Source organism: Dipodomys ordii, unplaced genomic scaffold (genome assembly GCF_000151885.1).
Source record: "Dipodomys ordii isolate 6190 unplaced genomic scaffold, Dord_2.0 Scaffold56, whole genome shotgun sequence".
NCBI classification, from domain to species: domain Eukaryota; kingdom Metazoa; phylum Chordata; class Mammalia; order Rodentia; family Heteromyidae; genus Dipodomys; species Dipodomys ordii.
The window spans coordinates 8,815,249-8,838,224 of NW_012267272.1; the positions used below are offsets into that span (position 1 = coordinate 8,815,249).

The 22,976-nt window shown below is 41.0% G+C and overlaps 1 protein-coding gene and 1 pseudogene across 1 annotated transcript; both read left to right on the forward strand.

Annotated features, from left to right (window-relative positions):
- The first annotated feature begins 3,730 nt into the window (after positions 1-3,730).
- Positions 3,731-7,101, forward strand: LOC105989518 (anionic trypsin-2). The gene is made up of 5 exons (XM_013021605.1): positions 3,731-3,780; positions 4,747-4,906; positions 5,843-6,096; positions 6,501-6,637; positions 6,899-7,101. The coding sequence occupies exons 1-5, from the start codon at positions 3,741-3,743 to the stop codon at positions 7,046-7,048; spliced, it is 741 nt and encodes a 246-aa protein (XP_012877059.1). The 5' UTR covers positions 3,731-3,740; the 3' UTR covers positions 7,049-7,101.
- A 5,436-nt stretch (positions 7,102-12,537) lies between these two features.
- On the forward strand, positions 12,538-21,737 carry LOC105989449 (annotated as a pseudogene).
- The last annotated feature ends 1,239 nt before the right edge of the window (positions 21,738-22,976 follow it).

Here is a 22,976-nt window from a genome sequence, read left to right on the forward strand (position 1 = left end):
GCGCCACTTCTGGCTTTTTTCTTTTTGCTTATGGGGTGCTGGGGAATCGAACCCAGGTCCTCATGCATTGCAAGGCAAGCGCTTTACCACTGAGCCACCTTCCGAGCCCTATGCTTTTTATTTCCTAGAATTTCAGGATTGTCTCCTTTCAAGAATCAAACACTGTTGGCTAATAACCAAGCTGCTGATATCTCATCCATATTTTAATGGACTTAAATACATTACTGTTCTTAGATGTCAATCATCTTTTGGATCATGGACTATTTTTAGCATAAGTCTTTAAACATTTTGTTCTGTATTGTCATTATTTAAGTATATTTGGATGAATAGATTCATGTTGACTAGTTTTGTTTGCTTGGTTTGGTTTGGTAATTATTTTGTTGCATATTGTGATTGGTACATCCATTGGTTTAGATATATTTTCTAGTGTTATATACCAACCCTTAAGTGAGCAGTCTCCTCTTGAAGTCACTTTCCCTAGTACTCCTCAGAGAAGAAAAATAGAAGCTCCATAGCAGTAACAATATAAAGGCTCAGAAGGTGTGGAAATGCAATTGGAACAAATTTAAGTCAATTTAAGTAGAGAAGACATATAGAAGTCATTGCAGATAAGAGAAACCATGTGACCTATGTTTCTTTGGTCCTGGCTTACTTCACTTAATATAATTTTTTCCAAGTCTTTCCATTTCCTAACAAATGGGGCAATATCATTCTTTCTGACTAAGAGGCATCTGGGTTGGTTCCATAACTTAGCTATGGATGAATAATGCTGCAATAAACATAGTTGTGCTGGTAGCTTTAGGATGGTCCTGTGATCATTTGGATAAATGCCTAAAAGTGGGATTGCTGGGCCATAGGGAGCTCTATGTGGAACCTTTTGAGGAACCTCCATACTACTTTCCAAAGTGGTTGAACTAGTTTACCCTCCCACCAATAATGCAGTAAGGTTCCCTTCGGTCCACATCCCCTCCAGCATCTGTTGTTATTAGAGTTCTTGATTATAGCCATTCTACCTGGGTTGAGGTGGTATTTCAATGTTGTTTGGATTTGCATTTCTTTTATGGCTAGAGAGGCTGAGCATTTCTTCATGTGTGTCTTGGCCATTCTTATTTCCTCTTTAGAGAAGTCTCTCTTTAAGCCTTTAGCCCACTTATTAATCAGGCAGTTGTTTTTTGAGGATTTGTTATTGGCCGATTTAATTTTTTGAGTGCAACTTGAGGGGGAGGGAAGAGCTGGGGAGTTGGTTGAAAAGGGATGGTAGGGGAAAAACAAAGGAGGGGTTAACAATGCTCAAAAGGAAATGTACTCCTTACCTTACTCATGTAACTGTAACCCTCTGTATTGTATCTTTACAAAAACTATATTAAAAAGAACTAATAAAGTCAAAATAAATTTTAAAAAGATAATTAGAGAAGATAATGGCATAGACATTGAGTTTAAAAATTAATGTATTTGTTGCTGTTGTTTTTAAAGTACTATGTCATTTTTTGTTTCTTTTGTATGTTCTTCCCTCATGGTAAAATGACTTTAATCACTGTACTTGATTTCTCTGCCCTTCATCTTTTATATACAGTTTTCTCTTTGCGGAGGAGAATGCAAAAAACAAAATGCTGAAACAAGGATATAGAGTGAACCATTGTAACAATGAGATGTTTAAGACACTATATTGAAAACGGACTTTACAACTTCAGGTGTGGGTGGAGGAGGGAAGAATTGGGGAGGTGAGGAGGGAAGACATGGTAGGGGTAGAACAAATGATGGAGTAACAATGATTGATAGGAAATGTGCTCATTACCTTATGTAACTGTAACCCTTCTGAACAGTATTTTACAATAAAAATTATAAAAAAATAAATATGAATTCATGAACATGATAATTTAAAACTTAACAAAAAAGGAAGCAGTGTAAGAAAAGAAAAAACAAACTCATGTCTGGATGGACCTGAGCAAATTTCATATAAATAAGCAATTATGTCATCAAAGACATAGACAACACCACTAATGCTTATGACAATGCAATGCAAAGAGCTAGAGGTGGCCTTATGCCATGCATGGTAGCGAACACACATCAAAAAATTAGTCTCTGTTGCCATAGCTAAAGCAGTTAGAAAATGCTAAGGAACAAATGGGACACAGATGTATAAGTTAAATAAACATAGAAGGGACACTATGCTTGGGAATAAGCAATGCTCCAAATTGGATGAAATTCCAATTGGAAGAGCTGACCAGAACCACCCTATTTATCTAAATGTAGAGGGTATACCTTAAACAACAGAATACCAACTACTTACCAGATACAACAAAATGTCATGCTCACACTCTCCATGTCAATAGAGAGAGGTGTGCTTTGGCCCACCTGGGTCAGCCATCATGGAAGGTCAGGGTAACACACAAGGTGTAAAGTGAAATATTAACTCAACATTAAATTTTTGAATGAAAGGCAATGTCAAGTGGAATCTGGATGAATATTTTGCCTTCTGGTGACTCTGGCTTGATGCCCAGACAAACTTGAAGGTGCCACCTGCCATAAGTCTCACCTCCCAGCACATTCTATGACTTCTTCTAGCCTTCTGGAATTTACACTACTCTACAGTAACCTATCTAGCAAGAGAGAATGAGTTTTTCAGTGGGTCACCACATCTCATTCCAGGATGCTAGTAAAATAATTGTCTTTGAAGATTCACCTAGAACTAAGCCCAGCATACTAACCTCCCTCCATATAAAAAAGAAAATTTCACCTGCACTATATTTTGTTATTATCCCCACTATCTGCCAGTTACTAATGTGTTAATCTCTCTATCGACCTATGATTGATCTTTTCATCAAAAAGTAATGGACCATTGGACAAACATATTCTAGTATACAATGTAGGACATAGAATACAAGGTAAAGCTCTCCACTCCTATCAGGGAAGACAGCTTTCAGTATCTTCATGACAAATTTTCAGCTAATCAGAATGCTTATTACATATCACCTGTGACAGCAAGGCCAATGCAATATAGGAGAATCATGACATTGAGGAAGAATCAGTGTATAAAATTGTTCTTCTAAGTGCCTGGATTATTGAGTAAGCTGCTGATTAAATTTTACCCTCCCTCTTTAATCCAAAGTGCATCTTGAACCTTAGTGAAGAGGAGAGTCCAACAAACCCCAAATCAAGATGCCTAAGGGACCCCTGAGGCCCGTTCGCATTCTCAACTGCTTTTATTAGTCACATCAACAAAGGCAACAATAACACAGTTTATAGACAGCAAAGAGCAACTTGGGGATTACTGAAAAGAGACTTCAATAGTATTTCTTCCTAATGCCTGTGGTTCCAGGACTCCATCTACCCAAACTCACTACACATATGAAAACTCTCTGAAAAATAAATTATATGATATAGCAGGAGCTCAGAGCACATAAGATTCCACTACATGGTCCCTACTCTCAATACTTATCCTCTTGCCTAATAAACTCCAGATGTATAGGTGAGGTCTTCAATTCTCATTTACCTAGTTTACCTATCAAAGGGCCCATCCAAAAAAAGAAAGGAAAACAGCCATTCTTCCTATGCCCTCAAGAGATAAGTTCCCTTATCACATTTATGTCACCAATCCAAAGACTGACCAAATATATCACAGGTGAGGTAGTGGGTAAAGATGCAGGTGTGATTTTTGAGGGTGGGGCTTGGTTCTCTCCTCTGCATCCTGGGATTATAAAGACAGGTGTGGGTCACTGTACACTTACCCTTCTCACACCATGAGTGCACTCCTGATCCTGGTCCTTGTGGGAGCTGCTGGTGAGTTCCATGCTTTGCTCTCTTCAATGCCTTTTCCTTACAGCAGAGCATGAGCTCTCTTGGTATTTCTGGACCCATCCTGCCTACAAGCTTATATTCCATTAACCTCTTGAGGTCTCTACCCTCCCTCCTTCATGAGCTCCAGGCCTCACATCTCTAACCTTCTCCCTCAGCCCACCTTGACTCTAATCACTCAAATGATTCACAGCTGTGATCATAGTGCTTTGAAACCTAAGGCAGGTGAAAGCTGTCCATAAAATAGATCAGTTAGTCTGTGTTTGGGTGCTATCAGCCCTGTGACTGCGCCAACATAAATCTTTTGAACAACAAATTCATGGACAGAGATTGAATATCTAATTCTGTGTCTATACACCATTGCAAGAATGAAATCATGGGTAAAGACTCCAACATGTATATCCAGCTCAAATTCATAGATAACAATAAGATAGCTAGACATGCAGCAGAGCTGAAAAATCATTGCTGTCTTAGCTACTAGACATGCTTGCCCTTCCTTTTCTAAGGTCTCTGGGGATACAATTTGTTGGTCCTGACTATAAAGATGTGATGTTTGGGAGAAGCTAGATGCAGCCTGGTCTAAATAGCCAGGACATATTCCTAGCAACGTCCAGCCATTCTGCTACTCATGGGGAATGAACAGTCACAGGAGTACACCACAGAAAATTACAAGGGAAGAACAGTCAGTGTACAAGATAAGCAAATTCTCAGTGCACCCTAGTGCCTGGCTTCTGAAGGTTTTCCTGTGTCTTCATCTTGCAGTAACTGAAGGGGCTTATGTGCTTTTCCTGTTTGGATGACACGGACATTTTGAACAACTTTACCCTGTGAGCCCAAAGGACAGCTTGCTTATTGTGTTTTGGATCCCTAACAAGGAAGCAGACACAGGTCTTTGGGCTCCACTGTCATCAAACAACTAAAGCAAATTCTCCTTTCCCATCTCCACTCTAGCTGCTTTTCCTCTTGATGACGATGACAAGATCGTCGGGGGCTACACCTGTGCCCCCAACTCCGTGCCCTACCAGGTGTCTCTGAACTCTGGCTACCACTTCTGCGGTGGCTCCCTCATCAATGACCAGTGGGTGGTGTCCGCAGCCCACTGCTACAAGTCGTAAATACCAGACAACACATGGCTGAACCCACAGTCTGGTTACTGCAAGGGTATGGGTCCTTTCAAGTAAGAGCTGCAGGGCTCAGTTGGGTGGGTGAGGTGATATAGAGGAGACAAAAGTTATGGCAGCAGCTGAGCTAGGGATGAGAAGACACAAAGAGTAGAAAGTGTCACACACTCCAACAAGTCCCACAGGGAATTCAGGTCACAAAAGCAGCAAAGCAATGTGTTGTGAGAAGAACCAGTCAGGGACTCCAGCAAGGAAAATATGCCAGTATAATGAAACACCTGAGTTTTCTATGCAGGAAACACAGTCCAACTTATGAAGGTGAACGCTAAATACGTGTGACATTTGAAACCGTTTTCCTTCTGCTCTTGCCACTGTGCAAGATAGGGCTGAAAATCAGTGTCTGCAACAAGAGTTCTCAGAAGGGCTGCCCAACCAGGAGATGTGTGAACACAACTGGTGTCTGGGCATTTTGCCTTCCACTGTGTTTCATTCCATCTGACGCAGTAAGTGAGAACCGGTGTCTTTAAATAGGACCCAGGGGCTGCGATGACAGAAGGTCTCAGAGTCACACCGTGACCCAGAATGAATATGAAAAAACAGACATTGTTTCTACCTTAGTTAATTAGCTAAGACACAGAGACTTGGGGAAACCATGTTTCACAGTTTCTTGTATAGAGCCCTAGATGGAAGGGAAAGCTTCTAGACCAGATCTGTCCCCAACTGTAACCATTGACTTCATCCCTTCCCCAGTGAAATAGAACACCTCTGAAACAGAACACAACTGTGACTCACACCAGCACACTAGCAATCACCCACCATCCATGTGCTGCTCCTAGGATGAGTCCTGGTAAACATTGCAGGCCAATGAGCCCAAGGTGTCTAGGGAAATAGAGAATGGGCTCTACCTTGCTTCCTTTTCCCCTCAGCCGCATCCAGGTGAGACTGGGAGAACATAACATCAACGTCCAAGAGGGAAGTGAGCAGATTGTCAGGGCTGCCAAGGCTATCCGCCACCCTGGATACAACTCAAGGAACCTGGACAATGACATCATGCTCATCAAGCTGTCCTCCCCAGTGTCCCTCAACTCCCAAGTGGCCCCTGTGGCTCTGCCCACCTCCTGTGCACCAGCTGGTACCCAGTGCCTCATCTCTGGCTGGGGCAACACCCTGAGCTTTGGCGGTGAGCACAGCCCTTCACATGTCCCCATGAGTCTTTCCTCATGTCTTCCAGAACCTAGCATGTCTCTAACTTGGAACCTATATGATTCCAGTCTGCAAATAGATTGCAAGGCTTGTTACACACAAGGCTCCTTGGGCACCTGAAAGACATGCAAACCCAAGGGGTTTCACCACTACACTCTGGACAGAATTCATGTAGATGGGTGTTGCAATTAACTCTCAAAATAAGAATCAATGATTGTCATTCTGGGAACACAAACCAAGGTTCTACATGCATTGGTGCTTAATACCTTGGGGTTCTCAGTAACTCTCCTCCACATTCCACTGGAGGACTGGGCGCAGGCTTGTCTGACATTATGCCATTTCTCCTTGTTTCTCTTTATTGTCATTGTGTGTCCTTCAAAGTGAACAACCCAGATGAGCTACAGTGCCTGGATGCCCCCCTGCTGAGCCAGAGTGTGTGTGAAGCCGCCTACCCTGGGAAGGTCACCAAGAACATGGTGTGTGCTGGCTTCATCGAGGGAGGCAAGGACTCCTGCCAGGTGACTCAGTCCCTTCCCCATCACAACCACACCTGACCATACTCAGCCCCTCCCTCTGCAATGCTGAATGGCTACAGCACCATGTAGGGCTCCACTGACAAGTGAGCAAGGCCCATTTGACTGCATGTCCTCTTCATAGTAAGAGCACAGAATGGGCCTCCATGAGAGAGCTATAAGCTATACAGGATGAGGTATTAAGTTCTGAGTGTGAGTTGCTCTATTACTCTTCATGTACTCATGCAACTTGTTCTCCCTCCCCAGGGTGACTCTGGTGGCCCTGTGGTGTGCAATGGAGAGCTCCAGGGAATCGTCTCCTGGGGCTATGGCTGTGCCCTGAAGGACAATCCTGGAGTGTACACCAGAGTGTGCAACTACGTGGACTGGATCCAGGCCACCATCGCTGCCAACTGAAAACCCTCCAGCCCTCTGCAGTCACTATGCCAATAAAGTAAACCTGTCCTCACTGTCGGTGTCTGTGCCTTCTCTGTTCAATGTCTTTGCCCAGGAAAACATCCTGAATGAGTTCTGGTAGTAAGAGATGAGAGGGGGCGCTTGGTTCCCTAATTATGGTACAGTAGATGGAGGAATAGTATATAAAAATAATACTCGGGTAGAAATATCTGTTCTCTCACAAATGTGATGTTGAAGAATATCTCAGTTTTATTAATTCTGTGGCTCTGTGTGCACATATTGGCTTGGTTGGTGAGTCCATAGCCTTCTCTGAATATAGTGGAAATGTCTTGGTTCCCAGAGCACACATATCCAGGGTAGACTAAGGATTGATTTCTTTGGCTTTTACTCAATCTATTCTGCACCTGTTCTTCAGAATGTTGCTGCCTTTTCTCCTTGCAGCCACTATCCTACTTAGACAAAGTAATACCTGCCTTTTTCTCTCAGTTATGTTCTCATGTGTGCAGAGATGGATATGGCCAGCCACCCCAGCCATCCTGCTCCTGAGCAATCTGCCTTCACTGAACGTTGCACAATGTCAGTCTGATCAGTGCCACCTCAGAGATACGTAGATGTGTTTATTTGTAGTTTGTTCTTCACTCTTGAGGCAGTCATTATTACAAAGATACAGACACTAAGTAAAGATGAAGAGAAAATTAGTTTACACCCCAAAGACCATAGATATTAGATTGTCTCTACTTGTCTGTAAATACGATTAGCATTTTATCTTTTCATAACATCTGATGAATTTGTCCTGAACTAAGATACTTATATATAAACATATTGCATATTGCATATATTTATATATAATTATGTTCTCTATATGTTTATTTATTTTCTGCTTCCTGCCAGTGGCCAACTTTACCAGTGAGTGTATGCACACTTAGACACTCATAAATGCCATGAAAGCAATGATCTATTCTGTCCTCTGAGTTTCTGTTCCCTTACAGCTTAGAGACTTATGACTGCCACACAGTTATTTTTTTTTTTGGGGTCCGGTCATGGTGCCTGAACTCTGGGCCTGGGCACTGTCCCTCAGCTCTTCAGCTGAAGGCTAGCACTCTACCACTTGAGCCACAGCGCCACTTCCGGCTATTTTTTTTGTTTTTGCTTATGTGGTGCTGAGGAATCGAACCCAGGGCCTCAGGCATGCAAGGCAAGCGCTTTAACCACTGAGCCACCTTCCCAGCCCACACACAGTTATTTTTGTAGCTTGTTGGGTCTCTGTCCATCCGCAGAAGATAGACGGGGTCTGTTCCCCAGCCTCCCTTAGCCCAGGAGACAATCAGACACAGCAGGGAGTCAAGTCAAGCAGGAACTCATTTATTACCACACAGCAAGCACTTTTTAAAGCAAAAAACAGCGTGGCATGGAAGGGGAGGGAAAGGAACCAACCAATCACTGTAGACGTCACCCTATCATGGGCCTAACCTTTCTATATTTTCCCTGCTGTCCCTGAGCTGTTGGTGCACTGAAGTCACTTCACCTGGTTGTGGTACTGAGTCAGATTTTAACATAAACAACTCGGGCTCTGTGCACTCAACTCCCTCTCAGCGCCATCTTTGCTGCCCATGTGCCCTACAGTAGCTATCTTTGAGCTCATCACTCTGACTCAGAAAAGGAAATTTGGAGGGACACTACAAGAGGATATCTTACAAATTCTCAGAGCTCACTGTCTTCTCTGGGGGTAGACTCAAATACATCAGGACAGCAGCTACCCTTTGCAGATGGTGAAAAATACAGAGGTTAACTGTGAGCAGTCAGAGACTTATGACAGTTCAAGAAACTTCATGGAGCTAAGCAGAGGAAAAAATGAATACTCCCTCACTGATCACGTGATTGTTACAGTGAAGCTGGATGGAGTAGGGACCAAAGAAAGGAGAAATTCAGAAACTCCAGTCATAGCACAGACCTTAGCACCATGCCCAAGTACAGATTAGACATACAGGAGACCTGGAATCACATTGCAAGCTGGCTCTGACCAAGTTCTCTCCTTCACAACTGGATTTAGGGGGTACACTATTGTGGAGCCACCCCAAGAAAGTCTTTTCTGAACTGACTGCTGTAGACTCTGAGGTCATAGCATTATCCTGTGTCTAGTCATCCAGCCAGGCTAAGCCACACTGAGATCAGGAAATGGCCTGGACATCCAGGTTCAGTAGGGCCAATACAAAAGCCCTGAGAGCTCCCTGTGCTGGGAGGCCATGCTGGGAATCTGAAAGGACAATGGTTACCTTCCATTTAGGACCACAACTGGGGAACCACTGGAAGAAGAGAAATGAGTAATTGTAAGCCATGATTTCTCCCAGAACTGTTCACACTACCAGAATTGCAGGAGGGGGACAACATCCAATACAATAAGGTCCTGTCACTTTATTTTAATGGTTTCAAGCTCACAGTATTTCTGTAGTTCAGACCCACGACCCCCTGACATTTTTGGAGGGGACACACATCCTGTCCTGAGGCACTGGCACCATCCTGAGTGTATCCATAGAGTGCACAGAGCAAACAAAACATACACTCAATGTTTTCCAGTAGAATTCTTAAGGTCTTCTAGGTTCTAGGAGCTGGGCAGTGGAGAATGATTACAACTGACTCTCTATGCACTCTCAACATGAAAGTACTTAACAACCCATACTCTGTCCAAGGGGCTCATAAGAAAAGAGCTAATAGAAAGATGATCTATTTCATGTAGTTAATGAAATACCACTTCTGCCCTTAATTATTGGCTTATTCTGGGAGGAAAGACACTATTTTTTTGTTTTTCATTCTGACTTTTAGTCATCTTCTGCTTAAATTGTTTTTGCTTTCCTTTCATCTTTTATTTCTCCCTCTTATTGATTCTTTTTATTTCTCTTTTTCCTCCTCCTACTTTCTTTTATCTGACTATGTAGCCTAGGCTCCCTTTAAACTTGGTCTGCATCCTGACTAGGTTAGAACTCAAAATGTTCTTAATTTTATCTATGATTTTATTAAGGTGCTTACAGAGGTGCTACAATTTCATACTTCAAGTCATGCACCCATTTGTCTTTTGGACAGTGTCACCCCTTCATTTACTTACTCTAATTTCCACCTCCTGTTCTACAACACAAGTTGCACAATTGATATTCCTAATTTAATTCAGTTCTTGAACTACAGGCCTAGACTGTCTTGCCTATTCTCATTACTCTTCTTTTTTTCCCTTTTTTATTTTTGGCAGTATTGTAATTTGAGCTCTGGACCTTGCACTTAGGATAAGAGCAGGGCTATTTAAGCAATCAACACTTTTACATTTTCTCCCTTTTCAGAAAGGTCTCATCCTTTTTAAATAGGGTCAGGGTTTGTCTTGTCATTGATCATTTTATCAATTTAATTTAATTTTGTTGTAAAGGTGATGTACAGAGGGGTTCAGTTACATAAGTAACGTAATGAGTACATTTCTTGTTGAACATTGTTACCCCTTCCCTTGCTTTTCTCCCACTATCTCTTCCTCCATCTCCCCCCACCCCAAAGTTGTAAAATTCATTTCCAACCTGGTGTCTTGTGAGTATTGCTGTTGCATTGTTTCACCATTTGTCCTTTTTTCGCCATTTTGTTCTTCTCCTTTTCTTCCCCAAATCAGATAAATGTATATGCAAGACACAGGGTACCCAAATCAAAAAACAGTGACTACAGGGGATAAACCGAAGGGAAAAAAAGAAAGAACTTCATACAGTACATTAAAAACAACATCAACAAAAAAAATCCCTCTTGTTTCCCTGTCTTGGAGTACATTTTGTTTAGCCTCATTTTTTAATTGTGAAAATACCATATAGAGGGGTTACAATTACATGAGCAAGGTTAACATCATTTTATATCGTCATGAGTACATAGCTATTGAGCTATTGTGGTTTTGTGCTAGGATTATCCTAGACACCTACTAATTATTCCCAATGAGGGAAACCATGGACACTGTGTTTCTTTCGGTCTGACTTATTTCACTTCATATGATTTTTTCCAAGTCTTTCCATTCCCTTATGCATGGGGTGGTGTCACTCTGATGGAGGCATAGAGTTCCATTGTGTTTCTCGATCCATTCATCTGGGACATCTGGGTTGATTCCGTATTTTAGCTATGGTAAATAATGCGGCAATGAACATAGAACTAGTAGCTTTAGTGTGGCCTTGTTTGTGATCATGTGGGTAAATGCTTAGGAAGTGGGATTGCTGGATCATAGGAGAGTTCTATGTTTAATGCTTTCCAGAGTGGTTGAACCAGTTTGCAATCCCACATACAGTGTAGTAGTGTTGCCCTTTGGCCAGATCTTATTTATGCTTTCAACTTAGCTCCATGGCAGTCATGAACCACCACACAATGCTTTATTTTTATCACTGACATTGGGATGTATGAACGTTTGCTGAGGCTCAGTTGGGTCTGCAACTCTCCAGAACTGTCTCCCAAATAGCTAGGCTTATAGGAATGAGCCAATATGCCACCACTTCTTTCAATATATAGATTTCAGTCTTCTTCCACCCCTCCCCAGCTTCCATTTCCTTTATCCTCACCTTTTAAAGACTTCACTGCATAATTTTTTGTATCCCTTTTTTTTGTTCTTGTTTGTGTCTTTTAAATTTTCCTTTTCTTCTTAGTTAATATTTCTAAATCTACCTGGACCCTATTTTTTCCTTTTCACTTTCCTCTTTAATGTTTTCATTTTCTCTTGTCTTCCTTTTTTTCTTTATTAACTTGTATATGTATAGCTTATTTTATGCAATCTTTGTCTTACAACTGTTTTATTGTTGTGTTGGTGGTAAATATTTTCAAGTGCTTGCTGATAGGGTTTGGTATTTGGCTATTTTATATGCTGCAATTGTTGCTACTGTTTGTTTTCTTCCTTTTGAGAAGGAAAATCAAGATCCTCCCATCACAGATCAAGTCGAGCCTTGAGCACATTTGGTGTGTGTTCTGCTACTAACCTCTTTCCCTCACCAGTCACAAGAAACTTTATGAATTGGTCCACCAAACCCTTGCCAAACATTATAGCTTAAAGAAGAGGGTAGATTAAAATTAAGTTAATGCATCAGTTCCAGAGGTACAAATTGCAACACATATACAAAACAAATACCAAAGAGCAAGGCAACATAGTCCTCCTAAAATTTAAATTTCCACAGCAACTGATTTAAATGGATGAAATGCCAAAGAATCAAAAACAATATTTATAAAACAAAGCACTTGTCTCAAAAAAGGTATGAATGGATAGATCAATGAAAGACCAAATACATATAGAGAGCTAAACTAACTTCAGAGAACTTTAAGCACCAAATAGAGAGTAAGAAACATATTTATGCACTGACAGGACCAAACAAGGAGTGTCATCTGGGCAGAGGGAGAGCATGAACTGAAGAGAAAGGAAGGAACTTAAAAACACACGCTCTGCATTATGCAGAAGTGCAACCTAACCAGACAGCTGACCTGGAATCTAAACAGTGACCATGCACTGGATCCTTGTGGGAGCTGCTGGTGAGTTCCAAGCTTTGCTTTGACACTGCCTTCTCCATGACAGGACAGCATTTGCTCTTTTGGTATGGCTGGACCCATCCTACCCACAAGCTTATATTCCATTTACCTCTTGAGGACTCTGCCCTCCCTGATTCATGAGCTCTAAGCCTTACCTCTCTAACCTTCTTCCTGAGCCATTCCACTCCCATTGCTCACCTGATTCAGAGTGGCTTGAGAAGAACATCAGGTAGATGTTGTCTATAAAATGTACTGGTGAGTCTGTATTTAGGTCCCATTACCTCTGTGATTGTTCCACTATAACTGTTTTTAACATCAAAATCATGGACAGAGATTGTAAATCTAATTTTCCTAGATATACACCTTTGCAATTATAAAATCATGTTGAGAGACTGCCACCTGTATGACAGTTTCAAACTCACAGACAATATTAAGATATCTAGATATGCTGTGAAACTGAAAAATAATTTTCTTGGATAATATCAGTGTTTCCCTGTACTCTGCCTTAGGTCTCTCGGACTACAATTTTTTTATCCTTTCTCTAAAGATTTGAATTATGGGAGAAACTTGATGTAGCCAGGGTCTATGCAGCTAGTCACATTCTTAAAAATAAATGCCAGGCCATTCTGCTACTCTTGAGGAATCACAGAAACAGGAGTAGATAACTGAAAAATACAAAGGAAGTGCAATCAGTGTGTAAGATAACCAAATGCTGAGTGCATCTTCTTGCCTGGCTTCTGAAGGTGCTCCTGTGTCCTCATCTGGTCCAAAAGGGAATTATGTCTATTTGGTGTCTAAATAACCCAGGCATTTTGAACAATTGTAGTCTGACACCTAAATGGACTACTTGCTTATACTCTTTGGGAGCACTAGGAAGGAAGCAGACACAGGACTTTGGGCTCCACTCTAAGCAGGCTGCTAAATTGACTTCTTTCCTGTCTCCACTCTAGCAGCTTTTCCTCTTGATGATGATGACAAGATAGTCACTGGAGGCTACACCTGTGCAGAAAATTCCTTGCCCTACCAGGTGTCCCTGAATTCTGGCTACCATTTCTGAGGTGGCTCCCTCATCAATGACCAATGGGTGGTGTCCACAGCCCACTGCTACCACTTATAAGTAAGGGGATCTTGTCTTCATAGTCTACAGTTTGGTCATTGGAAGGATGGAGGTTACCAGAAATAAAGACTGAGTTATAAGCTGACAGGAAAAGATATAGAGAAAAGATATTGTTGACAGCAACTTTCTTGAAGAAGCTGTGGGGTGGACACAATACCATCAAACTCTAGGTAATTCCATAAAATGACAAGAATTCTTTCATAAGCAGGGAAGTTTATTATATTGATGTATGCACCACTAAGAAAGGCTACCAAAGATCTTCAACAAATACAAATAGAAATGAAAATGCCACAGAGTTATCAAGGAGAAGTATTGGATATTGATGAGTTCCAAAGATTTCTACTGGAGATGCACCTGAAAACCAAAGCCATTTTCAAGATCTCTTAGCCCTGCATTAACAGTGAAAGGGATTTAGTTAGAGGCAGCAGAAATTAACATATAAGCAGAGAAGACAATGTCTATAGAGACAATTGTCATAATGCTTTATACTCATATGGCTAGGATGCATCCCCAAATTCTTGTTGCAAGTAAATCTGTATATTTATGGAGCTATAGGTATCATCTATATTCTAATATTTTCTATTATGTCTACTTGTCTAGGATTTTTGCCTGCCTCCCACTTGGTACTGTGTATTTGAAGCCATTCTCTTTCAACCCTGCCAACAGTGAGTATTTTTACATGATTATTACACACCCAACATTTTAATTCTTCATAACCATTTCTGCATAATGTTCAGGAACACCTTGAGCTTTCCCACCTCAAAGACCATCATCAGCTCAAATGATGTCAAGTGACAAGTTTACCCAAAAGGAACTTGGGAAGTTGGGACATGAGCATATTAGTCACAGGCTAAACATTCCTACTCCTCCATGAGCACATGTTTCCCATTCTCCAATCTGATCCTGATGCCTCCTTACCAAGGCAATCGATTATAAATAATTCTGTCCACATTTTACAGATGAGGAATCTAAAGCCTTGGAGTTTAAGTACCTCCTCTTATTAATGTAAGTTATGTAGAACCAGAACCTCTACTTCTGAAAATCAAATTCCTCTCCAGTAGTTTTGCTACACCATGCAATCTTTTGAACCTATTCCTAGTCTGAAAAAGTAGATATTTGCAAATAAATGACACAGTAGTCTTATTATATCACATTTTAGTTCATATGCCCAGGAATTAGGTATTTCTCCTCAGCCACTACCTAGTTCTATTGGGCCCTGGTATCCTTCATCATGCTATAAGCAGATAGGGAAATCTTCAGCTGTTTTTGTCTAAAACTCACAGCTCCAGTCCTCTGTGCCATGACTTTTCTAAGCGCTATATCTCTTATAGCAGAGTCCCTCTCTCTGTCTAGACAGACACTGTATCCAGTCTCATCCCCTCCCTTGATTTACTGCATCTAGATAGTAAATAGGGTGCTTTGTGTGACCCATCAAACTCTGAAAAGTGAGATTGACTTTAGAAATCTATATTGGTTGTGGTGATCAGAAATTTAGAGTACACCAACCTCATGTTTCCCCTAGTCCTGCTCCCCAACTTTAAGCAAAAGGAAACACACAAAACAAAGGAGAAAAAATCACAATAACAAAAAATGTCCTGTTTCTATTACTTAGTGTTCATTTCTATAAATATCATTTTATATGATCATATTACATAGCTGTTGAGCCTTTGTGATCCTCTCCTAAGAATATCCTCCTTTTGTCCCACGGTGTGAATACCTAGAATCCTATATAATTTCTCATGTCCAAGTGAAATTTTTTACTTTTACCAACCAGTGTGTTTACATGTAGATTAACAGATACCGTCTAGTAGCAACAAGTAAGAGAAAACATGCAACCTGTGTTTCTTTAGGTGTGGCTTACTTTGCTTAATATAATTTTTCCAAGTCTTTCTATTTCTTTACCAATGGCACAATATCATTATTTCGGATGGAAGCATAGAATTCCATTGTGAGTATATTCCCCGTTTTCTTGATCCATCCAACTAGGAAGCAGCTGGGTTGATTCCATATCTTGGCTGTGGGCAACAATGCTGCAATGAGCATAGTTGTGCTGGTGGCTTTAGTGTCTATGGATTTAAAGCCTGAAAGAAACATGCCTTTCTTATAAAGCTATACCAGCCCTTCTGCTTTCACCAGGGCTAATTGGTCATTTTCCCCTTCCCCACCAAAGCAATTCAGGGTTTGAGCTTTGGATGGTTTCTTACTTTTTCTCGGGGTTACAATTCTGATGCTTTAGAGCTGTTCTCCCTTCTCTTCCTAGATTCTCAACATTCTTCTCTTTTTCTTCTCACAATATGCTCTCTGCTTTCTTACACAGATGCTGAAGAGTCTTAGTATCCAAGAGCGATAAGGTTCTACTTTGCAGAGGCTGGGGAAATTTTCCCAAGGGAGGGACAGGATAGAAATAAACTTGGGTTCAAGGGTGAAATCCTGGTATGACCCTGCATTCCTTATCCAAGTGACCTTACAGAGGCCATTTGACCTCCAAAATTTAGTTGCTTCCTTGCTTCATCTGGAAAAAAGACACAATACTATCTCTGACCGACCATGCCAGTGAGGCTCCAATAAGGATCAGATGAGAGGAAACAACAAATCTCTATGATTGGAAACACAGTCAGTGCGGGAATCTTATCATTTCAACTTCTAGATGAATTGACTAAATTACTTCACCATAACAAGGCTCACTTGATCACCCTTGAAGTGGGCAACAACATTGATGTCCATGAAGAAAAACTGAAGAGTTATCTCTGGGTCTTGTGCAAGGCATGTTAGAGAACAAACACCACAAAATTCATTTCTGTTTTCATAACTGAAAGAAAGTAGATTGATCATACCACTTGCTGGGAGCCAAAAACGTAAGTTAGACAAGCACTCAAAGGGATCCAGGCCTGAGAATAAACAATATTCCACGCTGCATACAATTCCAGATTTACTTGAAGCAGCTCGCAGGAACCACCTTATTCATCTGAGCATATAGTGGAGGGTTCTGCCTATAACTGCCTTTAGTACCTACCCTGCTTGAACTGCCATGAAAAAGCTGATCTCAAGCTCTTCATGAGATCACAAAATCTGGGAAAGGTGAAACTTCAAACTCTAGATACAAAAAGACTCAAGGAGTATTATAAATGGAGTCAGATAGGGATGAGAAGAGGAAACAAAGGAGGAGGCAACAATGCTTGATAAGAAATGCACTCATTGGGCTGGGAAGGTGGCTCAGTGGTAGAGCACTTGCCTTGCATGCATGAGGCCCTAGGTTCAATTCCTCATCACCACATAAGCAGAAAAAAAAAGCCGGAAGTGGCGCTGTGGCTCAAGTGGTAGAGCACTAGCCTTGAGCTGAAGAGCTGAGGGACAACACCCAGGCCCAGAGTTCAGGCCCACGACCAGACCCCCCAAAAAAAAAAGAAAAAAGAAAAGAAAAGAAATGCACTCATTACCTTGCCCATGTATATGGTATTTTCACAATTAAAAAATATTAATAAAAATAAATAAATAAATGAAGTCAGAGCCACCTAAGCAAATCAAGAAAACTCTCTTCCTGATAATTATTAACTATTATTTTCTATAAGAATCCTATCTTGTGCATTTACTACCAATGATAGGCAAAGTCTATCCTTATTATGTTATATGAACACTGCACAAAAAGAAACCACGATAGAATCACATTAAGTGACATAACAGAATATCAACCCTAATTCACACACCCCTGACATGCCCGTGCTCTTCCCATCCTGGGTCAGCCCAGAGAAGTTTGCCTCTGCTAAGTAGACATGGGCCGCATACTTCAGATATCATGACAAATTAAGGTTCTGGAACAAGGTGCTAAGAGAACTATTACTTCAAAATTCTAGTTTGCACACTGAATCAAATGTCAAGAGAAATCCAGACATACAATTTCTTTCCCTTCTGGTAGCCTCTGGTTTGATGCCCAGCAAGCTTTAACAGGCCATCCAAAACAAATCTCCGATTGTCTTCCTGTACCCAGATGTTTCTACTATTTTTCAATAAACTCTCCTAACAAGAATGAGTCTGAATCCTAGATTTTTATCTAGAAACTTCACAGGTTTAAATGTCTCATCTGTAAAAGGGAGGCAATAGTGTCGCTAACACACACTTTTGTGAGGCTCCATCAAGGATCAGAGGAGAATAAAGGAGGCACAATTTTTGATGGCTGAACCTGCAGAACTAGCCTAGAATATTCTTGAATATGCTTAAATTATTTCTGGGTGGACCTGAGCACGTTACTTCACAATGAATAATCAATCTGATCACCCAAGCAGTAGACTACACCACTGATGTTTGTGACAACAAAATGAAAAGAGGTAGATGTTGTCTCATGCTAGGGGTGATGGGAGAGAAAAGCACCACAAAATTAGCCTCTGTTGCCATCATTAAAACAGTTTGAAAATGCGAAGGATGAAATGGCACACAGAAATATAACTTAATGTTCTATTAAATGAACTCCAAGAAAAGAAGACAAGAGACATTCTTTACTTGCCATTGTTGCTGTTTCTGTGTTCTTTTCCTTTTTTCTTGTTTGTCAATTTGTATGTGGGAGAGCAAGGGAAGGTACATAAAAGGTGTAACAAGGATGAACAAAGACAACAGTGATACTAGACACTGGAACATTAGCTGGATATCTTGTGGGTGGGGATGGAAGGGAAGGAATGAGAGAGTGATGGAAGGGGAGACATGGTTCCAAATGAATTGTACTCATTACCCGATTCATGGAACTGTAGCCCCTCTGTGTATCAACTGTGTAATAATAATTTTTTAAATTTTTTTCAAAAACAATCCAGGGGGGCTGGGAAGGTGGCTCAGTGGTAGAGTGCTTGCCTTGCATGCTCAAGGCCCTGGGTTCGATTCCTCAGCACCACATAAGCAAAAAGAAAAAAGCCAGAAGTGGCGCTGTGGCTCAAGTGGTAGAGCACTAGCCTTGAGCTGAAGAACTGAGGGACAGTGCCCAGACCCAGAGGTCAGGACCCATGACCGGACCCAAAAAAAAAAATCCAGGGTACACTCTGCTTGGGAATAAACAATGCCCTAAATTGTATAAAACTCCAAATTCAATTGGAATAGCTCACCAGAACCACCCTATCCATCTAAGTTAGAGGGAGTGGTTTTACCACAATGACAGTACTAGCCTGTAAGTTCATTCATACTACCTTCAATAAGCGGATGCTAGGTTCTAAGTAAAGACACATCAAACAAAAAAAAAAGGGCTGAATTTCACCCCTTAGATATAAAAATACTCATTTCTGCTAGGTGTTGGTGGTTCACACCTGCAAACCTAGCTACTCAGTAGAGGGATTTAAAGCATCAAGGTTCAATGACAGCCTAACCAGCAAAAAATAAAAAGCTGTGAGACTCTTATTTCCAGTTAACCACTAAAATGGCAGAAGAGGGTCTGTGGTTCAAATGGTAGCCTTGAGTTCAAGTCCCAATTCTGGCACAAAAAGGAAAAGGTAAAAGATAAGAAAGTAATTAAATAAACCATAAAAATGCTCATTTCCTTTCATGTTCCTTGTTAAATGAGGTGAGAGCATAATGGACCGATCCAAAGTTCCCTCTTCTCATAATTACTTACATTGATCAAGGATACCCTTTGAGACATCTGTCTAGTAGAGATAGTATAGATGCTAAAACAAGCCTGTCCTAACCATGAAAATCAGTGATCTTAGTTATACTCCACAACAAGCAAATGCCACAGGTTCACCTTAAACAAGATAGAGGTATCACCTCTTACCCAAGCACCACAAACTCATCCTCATACTCTGCCAGCTACTTGTGAAAACAGAGAAGTGTGTTTGAGCCAGTTGGGTCGGGGATCGTGGTAAGTTCAGGTTCTGACACCAGGTGTTAGGTAAAATATTAATTCAACATTACATTTTTGAACATGATGCAAATGTCAAGTGGAATCTGGATGTCTAATTTACCTTCTGTTGACGTCTGGCTTGATGCCCAGCCAAACTCTAAAATGCCACCTGCTGCATGTCTCCCTTTACAACACATTCCATGTCTCCTGGTGGCATTCAGGAATTTCTACCATTTTACTTTAACCAATGTAGCATGAAAGAATGATTTTCTTTTTTGGTCTCAGTCTCTTGTTTTATAGAAGGAAATTTTAAAAAATTCTCTCTGAAAGTACTCAATGAGTGTATTTATAAACAGTTAATACTGGGGAACTCAGTGTACATGAGAAGCAGTGTTTTTGAAATATCTGTCAGACACCAAAAGTATACTTCCACACGAGCCTTTCAGGGGCAGTGCATGGGTAGGAGGCTTGAGTACCTGGGCTATCTTATGAAATGGAGATCCAGCCACCAATAGACCTCTTCTTCTCGCAGTTCCATGCAAGTGTGACTGGGAGAGCCTAACATCAACGTTATTGAGAGAAACAAGGAGTTTATTGAGGTTGCCAAGATCATCCCTCACCCTGGCTTCAACCTAATGATTGCAGAGAATGACCTGCTGATAAGCTCTCCAAACCTACAACCCTCGCCTCCCATGTGGGCACTGTGCATCTGCCATCCAGCTGAGCACTTCGTGGCACAGAGTGCCTCATCTCTGGCTAGGGCAACACCCTGAGCTTTGATGGTGAGTAGAGCTCTTTAATTTCCCAAGTCTCACCTTACCAATACTTTCCAGAACTGTAATAGTTGCCGAGTTGGATTTCCTATGCTTCCAGCATGCAAGCTGGTTTTAAATGATTGCCACACACAATCCACAGAAAGTAGCAGGGAGATAGTCCCAATGTTTTTATCCCTACAAGCCAAAAGGGACTAATAGAGAATAATCTGTGATGATTACCAGAAAACTGAATAGTCAACCCTTCTGGGAATCAAGAAATACTCTTTCTTCCTGGATGTTGCACTTTTAGGGTTCTGTCCAATAGTAACTACTGGTATTCATTGTTCTTCCTCGTTGTGTTTTTTATTTTTATTTATTTATTTTAGTGTTATTGTAAAGTTGATATACAGAGGCATGACAGTTATATTTGTTAGGTAATAAGTACATTTCTTTTAAAACAGTGCAACCTCTTCCCTGTTTTCCCCTACTTTTTCCCTCTAGACATGCCCCTCCCCACCCCTGAGTAGTTACATAGTTCATATTCATCATAGTGTCTAGTGCATCTACTGTTGCATTGTTCACCCTCTGTCCCACATTTCTTCAATCCCCCTTCCTGTCCCCCAAACAGATAAATTACATACAAGAAAATAGCTACAAAAAGCCAAAACAGCCACAAAGGAGAAATAATGCAAAGTACAAAAAAAACCTCTTGTTTCCTTTTATTGGAGTTTGTTTTGATTAGCATCACTTTATAAGATCATATGCATGTATCTCTTGAACCTTTGTGATCCTCTCCTAAGAATATCCTCCTTTGGTCTCCCTGTGTGAATATATTTCTTTGGTCATTTCCTGCCCCTGCAAGACCACTCATATCCAGATCTTCTGCAGTGCCTGGAGGCTCCCCTGTTAACACAGGCTGACTGTGAAGAAGCCTACCCTGGGAGATCACCAAGAACACGGTCTGCGCTGGCTTCCTCGAGGGGGGCAAGCCTGCCAGGTGATCTGACCCCTTCTCTCACCACCCACCGCGGATCACAAACAGAACCCACCGGGAACATGACGTAAAGGCCCAATTTGGTCAGGCTGGGACTGTAATGCATTGAAAAGTGAATAAGGCTCATTTGACTGCATATCATCCCCATAACAAAAGCAGAGCATGGCCCACCATGAGAAAGACAGCCACACAGTAGACAAATGGGCTGTTGAGTTCAGAGTGGTTTTATGTCCTCTCAGCTCCAACTTACACAATTCTGATTTTTCTATCGTAGGAGGACTCTGGTGGCCCTGTGCAATGAGAGCTCCAGGGCATCGTCTTCTGGGGACTGGGCTATGCCTTGGAGGGATGCCCTGGAATGGGTACCCGAGAGTGCAACTATATGGACTGGATTCAGGACACCATGGCTGCCAACTGAAAACCCTCAGTCCTTCTGCAGTCACTATGCCAATAAAGTCCATCTTTCCTCACTGACTGTGCCATTCATTGAGTAAAACATCCCTAAAACTAAAGTGAGAGAAAGAAGAGACCCCTATTCCTCTTTTCTTACGGGCTGATATTAAGAAAATATCTGATCCCCATTCCCCATTAAAAAATAATTACAGTTATCCAAGAAGGGTTGTATCCTTCAGGGGGGAAAAATTACCTGTGAAAAAGATCAAGTAAAAAGCATTCTTATACTTGATAGTTCAGTGGGTCCTGAAGTTACTAAAGACATGGCAATTCACAGATACCCTTTCCTCTATCCAGGGTCAGCAGAATTAAGATTGTGAAAATGGCTACATTACCAAAAGTGAGCTAAAGAGTTAATAAAATTCCCAACAAAATTTCAATGAATTTCTATCTTAAAATTCATATGGAAGCAAAAGAAAGTCCAAATATGAAAAAAATAGTATATGATCCCAAATCATCCCTCAGAGCCATAATGAAAAGCAAATAATGGAACTGGCTCATAGACAAATGAAATAGAATAAAAGATTCTGCATAAACTGATGCAAAGTTGTGAATGAAGGGGGAAGAAGGTAGAATGCAGGCAAAAAGTCCATTGTGTAGATCACAAAATTAAAAAAATACAGGAAGGGATGGGCCAAAGAGGGGTGAAAATGCTGAAAGACATTGATCAAGATACATTATATTCATAAAGTGCTTTGTTAAATGACACTTCCTTTGTACAGCTACTTAAAGATAATAAAAAATTAGAAAAAAAGCAAGATGTACTCTAGAAAGAGAAAAAGAGAAAACTTACAGGTTTTTTTTGGTTGTTGACCTTGTTGTCACCAATGTACTGTGTCTAGTTCTTTCTTCTTATTTTATTTTTCTTTTTCCATTGGTTTATCCCTGGCAATCACTGTCTTTGATTCTGGTATCCTCGTCTTGTATATATTTATCTGATATGGGGAAGGGCAGGGGAATAACAAAATGCTGAAAGGACACAGGATGACCCATTGTAACAATGACATTCATAAGACACTATGTCAGAAATGAACTTTACAACTGGGGGGGGAGGGGAAGTGGAGGAGGGAAGGGATATCAAGAGAACAACAAAGGAGGGGATAACAATGTTCGACAAGAAATGTACTCATCATCATCGGAGTCAAAGCAGACATTCTGAAAACATTACAAGATGGAACAGGAGAAACCATAGGTCTCTTTGGCACAGGCTGAAATTTTCTTAATAGAGACCCAGAAACACAACAAATCAAAGAAAGGTTGGACAAATGGGATTGCATGAA

Bases quoted from the DNA above. Each gene is read 5' to 3' on its own strand.
- LOC105989518 (XM_013021605.1), top strand. From the start codon at position 3,741: ATGAGTGCACTCCTGATCCTGGTCCTTGTGGGAGCTGCTG. The intron at 3,781-4,746 runs GTGAGTTCCATG...TCTCCACTCTAG, and splicing joins GGTCCTTGTGGGAGCTGCTG to CTGCTTTTCCTCTTGATGAC. The intron at 4,907-5,842 runs GTAAATACCAGA...TTTTCCCCTCAG, and splicing joins GCAGCCCACTGCTACAAGTC to CCGCATCCAGGTGAGACTGG.